Genomic DNA, 18736 nt, shown 5'->3' with positions numbered 1-18736 from the left:
TAACATTTTAGGCATCTGAATTGTTTTAGTCTAGTTTTAATTGACTATAATAAGATTTTAGTAGATTCAATAGACTCAAATTCAGTTCTTGTGGTCTGGCGTCTGAGAGGCAGCTTTCTGTGCACTTTTGTGTCGTCGCACTTTTTCAGACTCATCCACGTCTGCTCTTCTGAATTTTCACTTTTCAGTATGACTATGGTTGATCGCACTGCGTCTGGCAACTGCCGCCTTCTATTTTACCATCAATTGATTGGTGTTCAAAAAATAATTGGAAATCATTGAACTTCATGTGATCCTACAAGAGTGATTACTGATAGGGTGTCTGAAAAAAAAAGTGAAGTAAAAGTTTCCAAAAGAAATACTACTCAAGGAAAGTACAGATCCTCAAAAAGTGTACTTAAAGGGTTAGTTCACCCAAAAATGAAAATTCTGTCATTAATGACTTACCCTCATGTCGTTGGACACCCGTCAGACCTCCGTTCATCTTCAGAACACAAATGAAGATATTTTAGCGAAGCGTTATGAATCAGTGAGTCGATTCATGATTCAGATCGCGTGTCAAACTGCTGAAATCACGTGACTTTGGCGATTCAAACCGCTGAATCGCTGATTCATAACGCTTCGAAGCTTCATGATGCCGTGTTTTGAAATCGTCATCACTATATAAGTCGTTATTTAGGGTTTTTTGCGCACAAAAACTATTCTCGCCGATTCATAAAGTTATTGTAGAACCACTGTAGTGAGATGGACTTTGTAACGACGTCTTTAGTGCCTTTTAAGGGTCTTGAGAGTGTAAAGTGCATTGAGCCAATGGAGGCCTTTCAGAGCATCAGATTTACACTAAAATATCTTCATTTGTGTCTGAAGATGAACGGAGGTCTGACGGGTGTCCAACGACATGAGGGTAAGTCATTAATGACAGAATTTTCATTTTTGGGTGAACTAACCCTTTAAGTACAGTACTCAAGTAAATGTACTTAGTTACTGTCCACCTGTGATTGAGCGGCTAGGCTCGTGTGTGTGTGTGTGTGTGTGTGTGCAGACTCACTCTCTGCTGGCCGGCGTTGAGGCGGCGCAGGGACACCTGCAGGACGTACTCCTGATCGGCGTGCAGCGGCTGCCAGCTGGACTCGTCCCTGATGTTGGTGGTGTTGGTGGGGATGGTGCGCTCTGTTTGTTCCTCACTGCCTTCCCACCAGCCCTTCACACTCAGACCCACCTCCAGCACCGGCAGACGGCTCACATACAGCCACGCCTGAACAAACACAATCAGCACACACTCTCACTAACTGAGCATGCTTTTTAAAAACTTCCTCAAATTTAGTCTGCAAATTTAGCAACACTCCTGTTGTGTGAACTACACTACCGTTCAAAAGCCTGGAGAAATGCGTCACATGATCCTTCAGAAACCATTCTAATATGAGGATTTAGCATCTCCTGCAATTTCTTATTGGAATCATTTATTTATACATTTAAATTGGAAAAAGATTTGGTCCTTGCAACAAAAATACTCTCACTAATAAAGTAAAAGAAGTGTCTTTCAAAATAATAAACACATTTTACCCTGTTAAACATTTCATGAAGAAATTTAAAACTAATATTAATACTATTTATCATTTAATACTGTTTATCATTTATTTTGGTCATGTTATTATACTAAACAACTCTGGAGAAATATTGAGGCTTTTATTAATGATAATATCCAGCAAGGCATATCCATAACTCTTAAAGACATTATTTTCGGTCACTATGGTTGTGACTCTACTAAAAGCAATGCTTACTTTGTTATAAATTTTATTTTCTTTGTAAATTTTATATCCACAAATGTAAATTCACCAACAACAAACCAATTTTTTGTGTCTTTTTGAAAGAATTTAAGATATATCTTAACACTATTTCATCCTCTGTAAACAAGAAAGCAAGTAAAACGATGTCAATTTGTAATGACTTTAATCTGTATAACCCAAGTGATGTCAAATTATCTTACCCTCATGTTCTTTTTTCTATCTTTCCTTTTCTTCTTCTTTTACCTTAATCTTTAAATATTTTTTTCTAGCCTTTATATTCTGATGACATTGAACATATTATTGATACATTTTGTATTTTGTGTATTGTATTACAAACTTGTGTATTATAAACATGTCATCTCTTTATCTTTTTGCATTCATAAATTTAAAAAAAAAAATGAGGATTTAATGATCAATTATTATTATCAATGTTGAAAACATATGGTTTTTTTATACTTAATATTTTTGTGGGAACTGTGATACCATTCAAAATTATGTAGTACCAAAAAAATGTCCAATACAAAGTTAGCGGAAAGCACTTAAAGAATGACATTTTCCGTGACCTAATCTAAAGTGAGAACTGCTTATGGTTAATACGTTATTAACAGAGCATGATCTAACTCTTTACATATGATCTAATCAGACAATCATCATTTGTTAATTACACTCACAATAAACGAAGAACTCACTGGTTGAATACAGTCTATTAATGTATTAACTACAGTTTATTAACTATGATAGAGTTATTAACTATGATAGAGTGCAAATGATTTATAAGTGCTTTGTTATAGTATTCTTACAAGGGCAAAATTGGGGATGGACAATAAACTATTTTTGAAAACAAATAACACAGCCAAAATTGTTCTTGTAAGTATTTTTGTGGCATTTTGGTGCACATAAAAAAATGATCTCACGTCTGTTTTTCTTTTCTGTGTTATTTTATCTGGCCAACAACACAAAGTAATAATGGTTTAAATATGAGTTATCATAGGTTCACCACGCGCTAATATAATTATTAAATGATCTTGCTTCTTCCATATAGCACTGAGCAAAACCCAACACAGCGGTAGATCTATAATATTAATATCAGTTCACACATAGGCTTACCGCCATGATAGTTGAAGTGGGTGATTTACAACAAGCTACCAGAACAACAATCGCTAAAATATCGGACTTATATAAATTAATAAAGTGACTAAAATAGCATAAACAGCTACTTACTGGAGTTCAACAAGTACTTGAGACCAGCACTCTTTACATTAATAAATACACCGCCTGAGAAATGACTTGTTTTTAATCAATAAATTTGATCAGAATAAGACACTATATAAACTGTCTGGTACAGAAGATGCATCTGAATTGGTCAATTACAAATGCATAAATAATGTTTTTTTTTTTTTATGTATTGTATGTTTGCGGTCATGCTCAAATGTGTGAAAAGTGTGATATTATATCACATGTTATAATATAAAAATCCAGATCTCATACATCCAATATCTGGAATTTAGTGAGCATTTGTATTAATTGAGGTGACATTTTTGACACAATCCCTCATTCATTTCTGAAGTGGCACAATAAATAATCAAATTGGAAGTAAGTTATTGATTGCATTTTAAGCAGTAAGTTTTACATCCACTCACATTAAAGATGTTAATAAATAAACCCTGTAATTCTGAGAGCGGTCTCGAGTACTACAACACCAAATACAGAATACATTATTCAGAAAGGATGCAACTAATTCATCTAAAGTGACAGGCATTTATAATATTACAGAAGATTTCATTAACACTTTATAATAAATATACAGCAACATAGCACTATATCATTTGCAAACCATTAGTTTAGAGTTTATTCAGAGTTTATAAACTGTCGTCTCCACATTAATACATTCTTAGCCTTTATTCATAAAGTGAGCTATGTCACTGTATTATTGTTTAATTATTAGCTCATATGTAAAGAGTTAGATGGTGTTTGGTTAATACTTAAGTGATGTACAGTATTTAAAGCAGTAGTGGAGGAGTTGTTAATGGTTATTCAGAGTAAATCTTTCTCACGTTAGGTCACGGAAAATACTAAATCATCATTAGTTAAGTGCTTTAAATAAACCTTTATTGAACATTAATATCAAGTGTTCCTAAAATGTTTCCAGATACACGGAGCATAAACTGGCTCTACACATGAAGCATTATCAGCGGTGGTTTGAAGGAAGCCTGGCCTCAGTGTTTATGGAGATATTTGTGTGAAACATTTACAGACTTGCATGTTTGGATGCTGGAATGTACAATACAGCAATAGAAAAGCTAAATATTCACAAATGAGTTATACCATATTATACTTTATACCATATATATCCATAACCCTAACCCCAAAGCTAAACATATATGTATAAAAAAATAATATAATAAATAACTAGTGCTGGGGAAATTAACATGTTAACGCGGACGATTAATTTTTTCATTTTACAATTAACACAGCGTTCGTTTTTATATTTTTGCCCAGTGTTATATTATATGATCATGCTCTTATTCATGTAAATGCTTTTAAACCATCTTAAACCAACAAGACACAAGAGAACGCGCTGTCTGTCAAAGTCCTGTCTCTCTCTCAGTGTGTGTGTGTGTGTGTGTGTGCGTCTCAATCAGATCCCTAGTTGTGTCGCTCTTAAGCAAACAAGAACAACAACACAGAGAATTTGACCAAAACGCCAGTTTTGTCGAGTATTCTCATATTAGAGTCTTAAATTAATTAAATAACGGGTTAAATTTAAAGAGTTGTGAGGAAATGAGATACGCGGGACAGCATCAAAGAACAACGGGAACAGAAAATTGTAGCTTTAATGATGATTAACGTATATTTCATTTATTATTTATGCAGTTAAGAAAGCTGTTCGATAACTCTTACATTTCTGTATATGTCTAACAGGGAAGGCCATGGGTAAAAATAACATTTATTATTAAAGCTGCGAGCAGCGATGACGGGCCCAAGCCGGTGGCACCGCCACGCCGGTGGCATCAGCTTAACTGTGCACGGCAGGCAATAGGCATTTAAAATGGGAAAACATAAAAGGACTATGTCAAAGTCATCTGAATTCACCACATTAACTGCAGCTGTTGGTGCTGCTATGACCACAAACCACAACAGCCACATCTATGAGATCAATTACATTTATATGAATTTCATGTCAGATTATGTCAAAGGTCAAATTGGAATGAGTTCAGAATACCATTCGGATGCTGATGTTGTTTTATTCTAACACTTCTCTTCATGTGTTTTTGAGCTACCTTAGCTACCGTTTGTGCACCAATCTTATGCACCATAAAACATGCTTTCATTTCAATATGGGTGGTCCAATAAATTCTTTTTAATAAAAAATGTATAAATGGAGCCAAATCACAGAAACTGCAAAGATGATTTAAATATCAGTGTCAGGTAAGAGTAAGATGCGTGTCTACATTTTATGGAAGTTTATTATAAATAGCCACTTTTATAAAATCATGTGAAATTTATGTTTTAATACATTTATATTATATCAGTAAATAATTAATTTAAAGACATGTGCATCATACGTGATCTTGGCAAACACATCACATGACGTTTTTATTTTAAGTGATAGTTATTTGTGATAGCCTATATGAAAGTGTTAAATTATGATCAAAAGAGAAAGGCACACACACACACACAATGATAGAGTGAGAGTGAGGGGGAGGGGAAGGACTGAGAGAAAGGCACACACACAAACTCACAGGGTGAGAGAGAGACCCCCCACACACACACACACACAGATAGAGAGGGGGAAGGGGAAAGACAGGCAGATGGCATTCCATAGACTTAATGGTTTGTATACTGTAAAAACTGTACATTCTATCCCCCTACACTACCCCTAAGCCTACATATCGCACACACACACACACACACACACACACACACACACACACACACACACACACACACACACACACACACACACACACACACACACACACACACACACACACACACACACACACACACACACACACACACACACACACACACACACACACACACTACCCCTAAACCTACCATCACAGAAAACATTCTGCATTTTTACATTTTTATTAAAAAATTGTTTAGTATGCTGTTAAAGCTATTTTTATTTACGGGGACACATGAAATGTCTTCATAAACCATGATTATGTTGTAATAAACACCCCTCCAACACACGCATTTCTGAAGCTTTGCCCATTTCCACTGACTGACATCTCTGATGTGTGTGTTGAGTTTCAAGCAATTTCAAGCATGCTAAGAGGAATTATACAAATATTCACGTTCAAACCAAAATATCTGACTTCCTGTTGGTCAGAGCTAATGACTGTAAAGTAAAAAATTAACTAATTAATCACATTTTTTTCTGTAATTAATCACGATTAATCGCAAGTTTTTAATATTTTAAGTTTGTAATATTTTGATATTGTAATAATTTCAGTTACTCTCCAAATTAATTTAGAAACAATTTAAAGACAGCATATTGTAAATATGTGTTGTATTGTCATTTTTTATGAATGAAGGCCAGTATCACTGATACTAAATTCTCTATGAAACATTAATGACGTTACATTACAGTATAACTGAAAGCTCCCAATTTCAACATTTATTAGTCTTAAAAAAACAACTTTTAATTTAAGTGAACTTAAAAAAATCTTTACATAAACCCAAAATAATAAATGTTATATTTACCCATGGCCTTCCCTGTTATACAGAAATGTAATAGTTATCAAACCTTCCTTAACTGCATAAATAATAAATGAAATATAGATGAATCATCATTAAAGCTACAATTTTCTCTGTTCCCGTTGTTCTTTGATGAACATTAATGACAGGCATCATCAGTGCTCCTGTCACTTTAAGAACAACCGCGGATCTCACGCGCGGTCCCGCGCATCTCATTTCCTCACAACTCTTTAAAGTTCATTTAAGACGTTATTTAACTAATTTAAGACAGTATGAGAATACTCAAAATCCTCTGTGTTATTGTTTGTTCAACAGCAAAAGAGAACTCGATGTGAGCAGGAAACTGACGCGAGTCTATCTATGCGTCGAGTGTGTGTGTGTTTGTGTGTGTGTGTGTGTGTGTCAGTGTCCCTTGATTAGCTGACATGAGACGCATCCACACAGACAGGACACTGACACACACACACACACACACACAGACAGGACACACACACACACAGACAGGACACTGACACACACACACACACACACACAGACAGGACACTGGCATACAGCGCGCGCTCTTGTGTCTTGTCGCGCTTGGAAGCATTTACATGAATAGGAGCGTGATCATGTAACGCTAAGCAAAAATGGATATAAAAACGGACGCTGTGTTATTTGCGTTAAATATTTTTAATGCGTTAAGCTTCCGTTTCACGTTGACCGAGTTTGGTGGAGATTGAATAAATCACCTACGAGGAGAACGTAAAAACTTAGACCCTGAATTATACAAATATTCACGTTTAAACAAAAACTTTCTGTGAAAAAAGACACTTATAAACAGACACTTGTAGAAAATAATGTGAATTTTTTTTTTAAATAAATTTGAACTATGTCAGTATGAATTTAAAGACAAATGTGTCAAAAGTGATCTTTGCAAACACAGCACATGACCTTCTGTAAAGCACATGTATAGAAAACACACTCACACTCCTGTTTTAAAAAAAGAGTTCTGTCTGAATGAGTACATGAAATCACGGCTGTCAGGTGAAAAGAATTGTAACTCAAATGTCATTTAGAAAATGAGTCCTGTACTGATATAGTGTCATAGTTCATGTCCACATTAACCACTACGTTGTAATACAATACCCATGTCATCATACACATTTGTGTCCTCATAAATCACATAAGCAAGCACAGAGAGAGAGAGAGAGAGAGAGAGAGAAAGGGAGTTTCAAAAATAATACAACACTGCCCCCTTTTGGTGATAGAGGGGAGGGCACACAAACAGTCAAAAACATTATTAAACTTTGACATGTTGCCATGGCAGCATTATTTGAAATATCAGGAATTCATTCATATGTCTCTATCTGTCATGTTTTCACATTATACTGATGAAGTTTGAAGTCAATCGTGTGAAAATAAGATGGTGATTCAAAGCATTTTTGAAAGTGACACACTTCCTGCTGCCAGTTGGTGGCGCTATAACTTTGACTCACAAAAGTCATATCCATGTGATCGGCCTCTTACAACGAACACACAGCTGAAGTTTCATCCAAATCAGTCAATGTTTGCACAAGTTATTACACACTTCCTGTTTACCTTTTCTCGCCATAAATTCGTTGCTTCGCCACGGCCAAACCGTTTAAGATATCAAAAATCCGTTCGCAATTTAGCATCCTCTGTGTCTTGACTTCATGCTGACCGAGTTTGGCACTGATTGAAACAATGGCCTCGGAGGAGTATATTAAATTCCAGAGCATGTGTTTTCAGAACAACCCATATTAGCTCACTTCCTGTTGGGCTGACACGTAACTTAGAGCACGAAAGTTGTTTGGCCCGATGAGGTCTATATGTGTACCGAGTTTCATACATGTACGTGCAAGTGTGTTTGATATATAGACCAAGTTTTCAGACACCACTTTAGGGGGCGCTGTCGAGCCCCCCTGCCACGCCCGGGTACCAGCTTCAGCCCGGCTCTGATGGCCGCGCATTCCGATGTGTGTGCAAAGTTTCAAGAGTTTTTGAGCATGGTAAGGGCCCCAAAAGTGCCCGAGAAGTCGATAAAATAATAATAATAATTAAAGCTGCGAGCAGCGATGACGGGCCCAAGCCGGTGGCACCGCCACGCCGGTGGCATCAGCTTAACTGTGCACGGCAGGCAATATGCATTTAAACAGGAGAATATTTTAGAATCGCTCGAATGTGCCACATTTACCGCAGCAACTGGTGCCACTATCACCACAAGCCACACCCATGATGTAATTTAAATTTAGATTAATTTTAATATCATAGGATAAAATAGATAAAAGTTATATTTTCCTGCTCAAAATTTTGTAAGTCCAGAAGGCCAGTATTTAATTCAAGGTGTTTGTAGTTCTTTTTTACTTATTCACACTAAAGTAGGGATGAAACGGTATGGAAATTTAACATCACGATTATAGTGACCCAAATTATCACGGTTATCAATATTATCACGGTTTTGTTCAAACAAGATGAAAGTGTTCAAAAAGAACAGATGCACACACTTAAAACATTTCAACAAGTTTTATATTTGAAATTAAACAAACAACAAATAACTAAAGCAGCTCTAAGCACTTTTTTAAGCTAGATTCTGTGGGATTTCTTTACTTAATGGCCGTCGTCAATAGCAACGCATAACGCATAAATAATAATAATTTGTCGTAAATATAATCTCTAATATTATCTCTGTAAATATATTCTCAAGAAATATTCTCATCAGTGTTCAGCTATGATGCATTTAAATCTAGCATATTTTGTGTTAGAGGCCAAACAGTATCCAAGTGAAATAATGCATATCCATATTTCCATATGATTTGACAGTTTATTTTATTAAATATCAAAATGTGTGCATCATACCTGACACCTAGATGAACACTTTACAGTCAGTTTTATGACTGTCATTCTCTTTAAATGCTAGTGAAGTTTGGTAACGTTATACACGTTTCAATGTTGTATGTAACTTTGCAGACGGTCCCTAACTTCGCCAGCGTTATGCCAGTCATATCAGATGCGCTGTGGTTCTGCTGTGTTTTTTTAAACCATTTGACCTAAATCACCAAAATAATAAATGTTATATTTACCCATGGCCTTCCCTGTTATACAGAAATGTAATAGTTATCAAACCTTCCTTAACTGCATAAATAATAAATGAAATATAGATGAATCATCATTAAAGCTACAATTTTCTCTGTTCCCGTTGTTCTTTGATGAACATTAATGACAGGCATCATCAGTGCTGCTGTCACTTTAAGAACAGCCGCGGATCTCACGCGCTGTCCCGCGCATCTCACGCGCGGTCCCGCGCATCTCATTTCCTCACAACTCTTTAAGTTCATTTAAGACGTTATTTAACTAATTTAAGACTCGAATATGAGAATACTCACAATCCTCTGTGTTATTGTTTGTTCAAGAGCAAAAGAGAACTCGATGTGAGCAGGAAACTGACGCGAGTCTATCTATGCGTCGAGTGTGTGTGTGTGTGTGTGTGTGTGTGTGTGTGTGTGTGTGTGTGTGTGTGTGTGTGTGTGTGTGTGTGTCAGTGTCCCTTGATTAGCTGACATGAGACGCATCCACACAGATAGGACACTGACACACACACACACACACACACACACACACACACACACACACACACACCACACACACACACACACACACACACACACAGCATACCGCAGCATAGCCATACAGTTTAAGTTCACCCACACTTTATATTAATAAAAAGGTTTACAGTGCAAATACTGTTGTTGCATATACTGTGCATAAAATTTGAAAACATTTGCAAAAAACACCACTGTATCATTAAAAAAATTTTTTAAACCTTTAAGTAACCATTTTTTAAACATCTATAAACATTACTTTTACATAGATAGACGGACCAGATATTCCTAACACTTTGGGAATACTTAAGGGTTACTAGTTGTTTTGTAAACTGTCTATAAACATTATCTTGATGGTTATTATAAAGTTGCAACCGATGACTATAATACCTTGTTAAATAGTTAATAAACAGTACCAGTAAAACGTGGGCAGTACCAGTAAAACATGTAAACAGTACCAGTCAAACATGTGGGTTGTCCTGATACTGTACTTCAAAATGTAATAGTGTAAAAATTGCCACAGAATAAAGTAATTGTTCAAGATCTATTGGTAACTCATAAAAATAATGTCATATTTGCATAAACTGTCACTACCGTATATATCCCGACACTAGCACATTAAGATAAGCTATGAAAAAAATCATGTTCCTCTGCCTCTTTCTGGTTAAATAATGTTTATAATAATTGTTAATATAGCATGCTATATTAACTATTCCAGGTTATTTATACATAGCATAAATAATAGTTAGTATAGCATGCTATGCCACTTTCATCAAAACCTATTACAAAGCTATAGCAATCTCATGTCATTCCGTCTGTTCGAAAAAAAAGTTGCACTAACTGTTCGTTACAAGCAGCATTTGCCGTCAGGCAGGTAACGATAGCTAACATAAACATATTTTTGCTAGCCTACCTGCTGCAAACTTACACTTTTTTGTACAAGACAAGTAGAGCTATTTTATCCAGTGTAATTTATCACATACCACTATCTTGTTTTTTCTTATCCTCCTCTTCCTTTCTCTTTCTTCTTTTCTGGCTTCCTGAAGCATAAAATTCCGCTTCAAATCCGAAGATTTTGTATTTTGCCGCAGCAGAGATCGCGTGGTTGCCTGGCTGCTGTCAGCGACTTCTGAGAGGGGCCCCTTAAGGGGGATCCCGATAACAGTGTCATTGCACTTTACTGCATTGACTATCAATGGGGCGCTCACACAGTTTGTCGTTTCATTTTATTCTTAACCTGTCGCTGTCTTGGGGCCCCAGGCCAGCTCGGGGCCCCAAGCAATTGCTTGGTTTGCCTGCCTTGTCGCGACGGGCCTACACACACACACACACACACACACACACACACACACACACACACACACACACACACACACACACACACACACACACACACACACACACACACACACACACACACACACACACACACACACACACACACACACACACACACACACACACAGACAGACAGAGAGACAAACCCCTTAGAGAGAAAGAGAGATGGAATTTTTTTTTATCCTGCTTCAAAACTAATACAATGCTGCCATCTTGTGTTCATTGAGGGGAGAGCAGCACAGACAGACAGAATTGATTATTTAAAAAAATATTTAAAATAAATAAATATATTGATCTGAAAAATAGTATAGTCCTTTTAAATTAATCCAAGTTCAATTACCAAACATACGATCTTAATTTAATTTAAATCAAAATATTATTTTACAAGATATGAGACAATTTCTGTTCCCCTTTTTTTGTCCTTATTTAATCCCTCGCCATGGCAACATTATTTGAAATATCCAATATTCGTTCGCATTTTAGCATCTTCCGTATCTTTGTTTCATGTTGACCGAGTTTGGTGGAGATTGAATAAATCGCCTACGAGGAGAACGTAAAAACTCAAGACCCTGAATTACATAAATATTCACCTTCAAACCAAAATATCTGACTTCCTGTTGGTCGGAGCTAATGACTGTAAATTAGAAAGTTGTCCGGCTCGAAGAGAACAATATATGTACCGAGTTTGGTGACTGAAGATAAAACTAACCCCCCCACTTTTGTCAAAAGGTGGCGCTAGAGAGGCCCTCATCCCCGCCCGTTTCTGAGGCTTTGTCCATGTGTACTGACTGACATCTCTGATGTGTGTGTTGAGTTTCAAGCAGTTTCAAGCAATTTCAAGCATGCTAAGAGCCTCAGAACAGCCAAAAGATTATCAAACTTTGACACGTTGCCATGGCAACAGTATTTGAAATTTCAGGAATCCATTTCATACGTCTCTATCTGTCATGTTTTCACATTATACTGATGAAGTTTGAAATAAATGGGGTGAAAATAAGATGGTGATTCAAAGCATTTTTGAAAGTGACACACTTCCTGCTGCCAGTTGGTGGCGCTATAACTTTGACTCACAAAAGTCATATCCATGTGATCGGCTTCTTACAACAAACACACAGCTGAAGTTTCATCCAAATCAGTCAATGTTTGCACAAGTTATAACACACTTCCTGTTTCCCTTTTCTCGCCATAAATTCGTTGCTTCGCCACGGCCAAACCATTTGAGATATCAAAAATCCGCTCGCAATTTAGCATCCTGGATATGTTCTCTTCATGCTGACCGAGTTTGGCAATGATCGAAACAATGGCCTCGGAGGAGTATATTAAATTCCAGAGCATGCGTTTTCCGAACAACCCATAATAGCTCACTTCCTGTAGGGCTGACGGATAACTTAGAGCACGAAAGTTGTTCGGCCCGATGAGGTCTATATGTGTACCGAGTTTCATACATGTACGTGCAAGTGTGTTTGATATATGGACCAAGTTTTCAGACCCCACTTTAGGGGGCGCTGTCGAGCCCCCCTGCCACGCCCGGGTACCAACTTCAGCCCGGCTCTGATGGCCGCGCATTCCGACGCCCGTGCGAAGTTTCAAGAGTTTTCGAGCATGTTAAGTGCCCTAAAAGTACCCGAGAAGTCGAAAAAAAACAAAAAAAAAAAAAAAAAAAAAAAAACAAAGAATAATCTGAGGAAGAACAATAGGGCTCTGCGCCCTTTCAGGGCTTGGGCCCTAATTAAAGCTGCGAGCAGCGATGACGGGCCCAAGCCGGTGGCACCGCCACGCCGGTGGCATCAGCTTAACTGTGCACGGCAGGCAATATGCATTTAAACAGGAGAATATTTTAGAATCGCTCGAATATGCCACATTTACCGCAGCAACTGGTGCCACTATCACCACAAGCCACACCCATGATGTAATTTAAATCTAGATTAATTTTAATATCATAGGATAAAATAAATAAAAGTTATATTTTCCTGCTCAAAATTTTGTAAGTCCAGAAGGCCAGTATTTAATTCAAGGTGTTTGTAGTTCTTTTTTACTTATTCACACTAAAGTAGGGATGAAACGGTATGGAAATTTAACATCACGATTATAGTGACCCAAATTATCACGGTTATCAATATTATCACGGTTTTGTTCAAACAAGATGAAAGTGTTCAAAAAGAACAGATGCACACACTTAAAACATTTCAACAAGTTTTATATTTGAAATTAAACAAACAACAAATAACTAAAGCAGCTCTAAGCACTTTTTTAAGCTAGATTCTGTGGGATTTCTTTACTTAATGGCCGTCGTCAATAGCAACGCATAACGCATAAATAATAATAATTTGTCGTAAATATAATCTCTAATATTATCTCTGTAAATATATTCTCAATAAATATTCTCATCAGTGTTCAGCTATGATGCATTTAAATCAAGCATATTTTGTGTTAGAGGCCAAACAGTATCCAAGTGAAATAATGCATATCCATATTTCCATATGATTTGACAGTTTATTTTATTAAATATCAAAATGTGTGCATCATACCTGACACCTAGATGAACACTTTACAGTCAGTTTTATGACTGTCATTCTCTTTAAATGCTAGTGAAGTTTGGTAACGTTATACACGTTTCAATGTTGTATGTAACTTTGCAGACGGTCCCTAACTTCGCCAGCGTTATGCCAGTCATATCAGATGCGCTGTGGTTCTGCTGTGTTTTTTTAAACCATTTTACCTAAATCACCAAAATAATAAATGTTATATTTACCCATGGCCTTCCCTGTTATACAGAAATGTAATAGTTATCAAACCTTCCTTAACTGCATAAATAATAAATGAAATATAGATGAATCATCATTAAAGCTACAATTTTCTCTGTTCCCGTTGTTCTTTGGTGAACATTAATGACAGGCATCATCAGTGCTCCTGTCACTTTAAGAACAGCCGCGGGTCTCACGCGCTGTCCCGCGCATCTCATTTCCTCACAACTCTTTAAGTTCATTTAAGACGTTATTTAACTAATTTAAGACTCGAATATGAAAATACTCACAATCCTCTGTGTTATTGTTTGTTCAAGAGCAAAAGAGAACTCGATGTGAGCAGGAAACTGACGCGAGTCTATCTATGCGTCGAGTGTGTGTGTGTGTGTGTGTGTGTGTGTGTGTGTGTGTGTGTGTGTCAGTGTCCCTTGATTAGCTGACATGAGACGCATCCACACAGATAGGACACTGACACACACACACACACACACACACACACACACACACACACACACACACACACACACACACACACAGACAGCATACCGCAGCATAGCCATACAGTTTAAGTTCACCTACACTTTATATTAATAAAAAGGTTTACAGTGCAAATACTGTTGTTGCATATACTGTGCATAAAATTTGAAAACATTTGCAAAAAACACCACTGTATCATTAATTTTTTTTTAAACCTTTAAGTAACCATTTTTTAAACATCTATAAACATTACTTTTACATAGATAGACGGACCAGATATTCCTAACACTTTGGGAATACTTAAGGGTTACTAGTTGTTTTGTAAACTGTCTATAAACATTATCTGGATGGTTATTATAAAGTTGCAACCGATGACTATAATACCTTGTTAAATAGTTAATAAACAGTACCAGTAAAACATGTAAACAGTACCAGTCAAACATGTGGGTTGTCCTGATACTGTACTTCAAAATGTAACAGTGTAAAAATTGCCACAGAATAAAGTAATTGTTCAAGATCTATTGGTAACTCATAAAAATAATGTCATATTTGCATAAACTGTCACTACCGTATATCCCGACACTAGCACATTAAGATAAGCTATGAAAAAAATCATGTTCCTCTGCCTCTTTCTGGTTAAATAATGTTTATAATAATTGTTAATATAGCATGCTATATTAACTATTCCAGGTTATTTATGCATAGCATAAATAATAGTTAGTATAGCATGCTATGCCACTTTCATCAAAACCTATTACAAAGCTATAGCAATCTCATGTCATTCCGTCTTTTCGAAAAAAAAGTTGCACTAACTGTTCGTTACAAGCAGCATTTGCCGTCAGGCAGGTAACGATAGCTAACATAAACATATTTTTGCTAGCCTACCTGCTGCAAACTTACACTTTTTTTGTACAAGACAAGTAGAGCTATTTTATCCAGTGTAATTTATCACATACCACTATCTTGTTTTTTCTTATCCTCCTCTTCCTTTCTCTATTTTCTTTTCTGGCTTCCTGAAGCATAAAATTCCGCTTAAAATCCGAAGATTTTGTATTTTGCCGCAGCAGAGATCGCGTGGTTGCCTGGCTGCTGTCAGCGACTTCTGAGAGGGGCCCCTTAAGGGGGATCCCGATAACAGTGTCATTGCACTTTACTGCATTGACTATCAATGGGGCGCTCACACAGTTTGTCGTTTCATTTTATTCTTAACCTGTCGCTGTCTTGGGGCCCCAGGCCAGCTCGGGGCCCCAAGCAATTGCTTGGTTTGCCTGCCTTGTCGCGACGGGCCTACACACACACACACACACACACACACACACACACACACACACACACACACACACACACACACACACACACACACACACACACACACACACACACACACACACACACACACACACACACACACACACACACACACACACACACACACACACACACACACACACACACACACACACACACACACACAAAGAGAGTTTAAAAAATAACACAACACTGCTACCTTTTAGTGAGGGGAGGGCAGACAGAGAATAAATATTCAGAAGAAATATATTAAATAAAATAAATATATTGATCTGAAAAATAGTATGATTATTTTAAAGCTATTTGGTTACATTTTAATAAAACATTGTTTTAGTATGTTTTTAAACACACACACATACACGTTGTAATACCAGTGTAATACCCATGTCATTATACAAATTTGTGTCCTCATAAATCACATAAACAAGAGAGAGAGAGAGAAACAAGTTTTTTTTTGTCCTGCTTCAAAACTAATACAATGCTGCCATCTTGTGTTCATTGAGGGGAGAGCAGCAGACACAGAAAATATTATTCACAGAAATATTTTAAATAAATAAATATATTCATCTGAAAAATAGTATAGTCATTTTAAATTAATCTAAGTTCAATTGCCAAACATACAATCTTAATTTAATTGAAATCAAAATATGATTTTACAAGATATGAGACAATTTCTGTTCCTCTTTTTTGTCCTTATTTAATCCCTCGCCATGGCAACACCGTTTGAGATATCCAAAATCCGTTCACATTTTAGCATCTTCCGTATCTTTGTTTCATGTTGACCGAGTTTGGTGGAGATTGAATAAATCGCCTACGAGGAGAACGTAAAAACTCAGACCCCGATTTAACCAAAAATTCACCTTAAAACCAAAATATCTGACTTCCTGTTGGTCGGAGCTAATGACTGTAAATTAGAAAGTTGTCCGGCTCGAAGAGAACAATATATGTACCGAGTTTGGTGACTCAAGATAAAACTAACCCCCCCACTTTTGTCAAAAGGTGGCGCTAGAGAGCCCCTCATCCCCGCCCGTTTCTGAGGCTTTGTCCATGTGTACTGACTGACATCTCTGATGTGTGTGTTGAGTTTCAAGCAGTTTCAAGCAATTTCAAGCATGCTAAGAGCCTCAGAACAACACTGCTACCTTTTAGTGAGGGGAGGGCAGACAGAGAAGAAATATTCAGAAGAAATATATTAAATAAAATAAATATATTGATCTGAAAAATAGTATGATTATTTTAAAGCTATTTGGTTACATTTTAATAAAACATTGTTTTAGTATGTTTTTAAACACACACACATACACGTTGTAATACCAGTGTAATACCCATGTCATTATACAAATTTGTGTCCTCATAAATCACAAACAAGAGAGAGAGAGAGAGAGAGAGAGAGAGAAACAAGTTTTTTTTTTATCCTGCTTCAAAACTAATACAATGCTGCCATCTTGTGTTCATTGAGGGGAGAGCAGCAGACACAGAGAATTTCTGTTCCCCTTTTTTGTCCTTATTTAATCCCTTGCCATGGAAACACCGTTTGAGATATCCAATATCCGTTCACATTTTAGCATCTTCAGTATCTTTGTTTCATGTTGACCGAGTTTGGTGGAGATTGAATAAAACGCCTACGAGGAGAACGTAAAAACTCAGACCCCGATTTAACCAAAAATTTACCTTCAAACCAAAATATCTGACTTCCTGTTGGTCGGAGCTAATGACTGTAAATTAGAAAGTTGTCCGGCTCGATGAGGTCAATATATATACTGAGTTTGGTGATTGTAGATGAAACGAAGCCCTTCACTTTTGTCAAAAGGTGGCGCTAGAGAGCCCCTCATCCCCGCCCGTTTCTGAGGCTTTGCCAATGTGTACTGACTGACATCTCTGATGTGTGTGTTGAGTTTCAAGCAGTTTCAAGCAATTTCAAGCATGCTAAGAGCCTCAGAACAGCCAAAAGATTATTAAACTTTGACACGTTGCCATGGCAACAGTATTTGAAATTTCAGGAATCCATTTCATACGTCTCTATCTGTCATGTTTTCACATTATACTGATGAAGTTTGAAATAAATCTGGTGAAAATAAGATGGTGATTCAAAGCATTTTTGAAAGTGACACACTTCCTGCTGCCAGTTGGTGGCGCTATAACTTTGACTCACAAAAGTCATATCCATGTGATCGGCTTCTTATAACAAACACACAGCTGAAGTTTCATCCAAACCAGTCAATGTTTGCACAAGTTATAACACACTTCCTGTTTCCCTTTTCTCGCCATAAATTCGTTGCATCGCCACGGCCAGACTTTTCGAGATATCAAAAATCCGCTCGCAATTTAGCATCCTGGATATGTTCTCCTCATGCTGACCGAGTTTGGCAATGATCGAAACAATGGCCTCGGAGGAGTATATTAAATTCCAGAGCATGCGTTTTCCGAACAACCCATAATAGCTCACTTCCTGTTGGGCTGACACATAACTATGAGCACGAAAGTTGTTCGGCCCGATGAGGTCTATATGTGTACCGAGTTTCATACATGTACGTGCAAGTGTGTTTGATATATGGACCAAGTTTTCAGACCCCACTTTAGGGGGCGCTGTCGAGCCCCCCTGCCACGCCCGGGTACCAGCTTCAGCCCGGCTCTGATGGCCGCGCATTCCGACGCCTGTGCGAAGTTTCAAGAGTTTTCGAGCATGTTAAGTGCCCCAAAAGTACCCGAGAAGTCGAAAAAAAAAAAAAAAAAAAAAAAAAAAAAAACAAAGAATAATCTGAGGAAGAAC

General features: G+C 37.1%; 1 protein-coding gene across 1 annotated transcript in view; it reads right to left on the bottom strand.

Annotated features, from left to right (window-relative positions):
- ascc3 (activating signal cointegrator 1 complex subunit 3) overlaps positions 1–18736 on the bottom strand; it is a 352716-nt gene that overhangs the window by 3889 nt on the left and 330091 nt on the right. The window contains exon 40 of the mRNA XM_079836136.1: positions 1049–1255. Coding sequence (XP_079692262.1) covers positions 1049–1255 — 207 coding nt within the window. The remainder of the gene's footprint in view (positions 1–1048; positions 1256–18736) is intronic.

The sequence above is a fragment of the Gobio gobio genome, assembly GCF_949357685.1.
Source record: "Gobio gobio genome assembly, chromosome: 15".
Taxonomy (NCBI): Eukaryota; Metazoa; Chordata; class Actinopteri; order Cypriniformes; family Gobionidae; genus Gobio; species Gobio gobio.
This window is presented reverse-complemented; position numbering and strand designations above follow the sequence as displayed.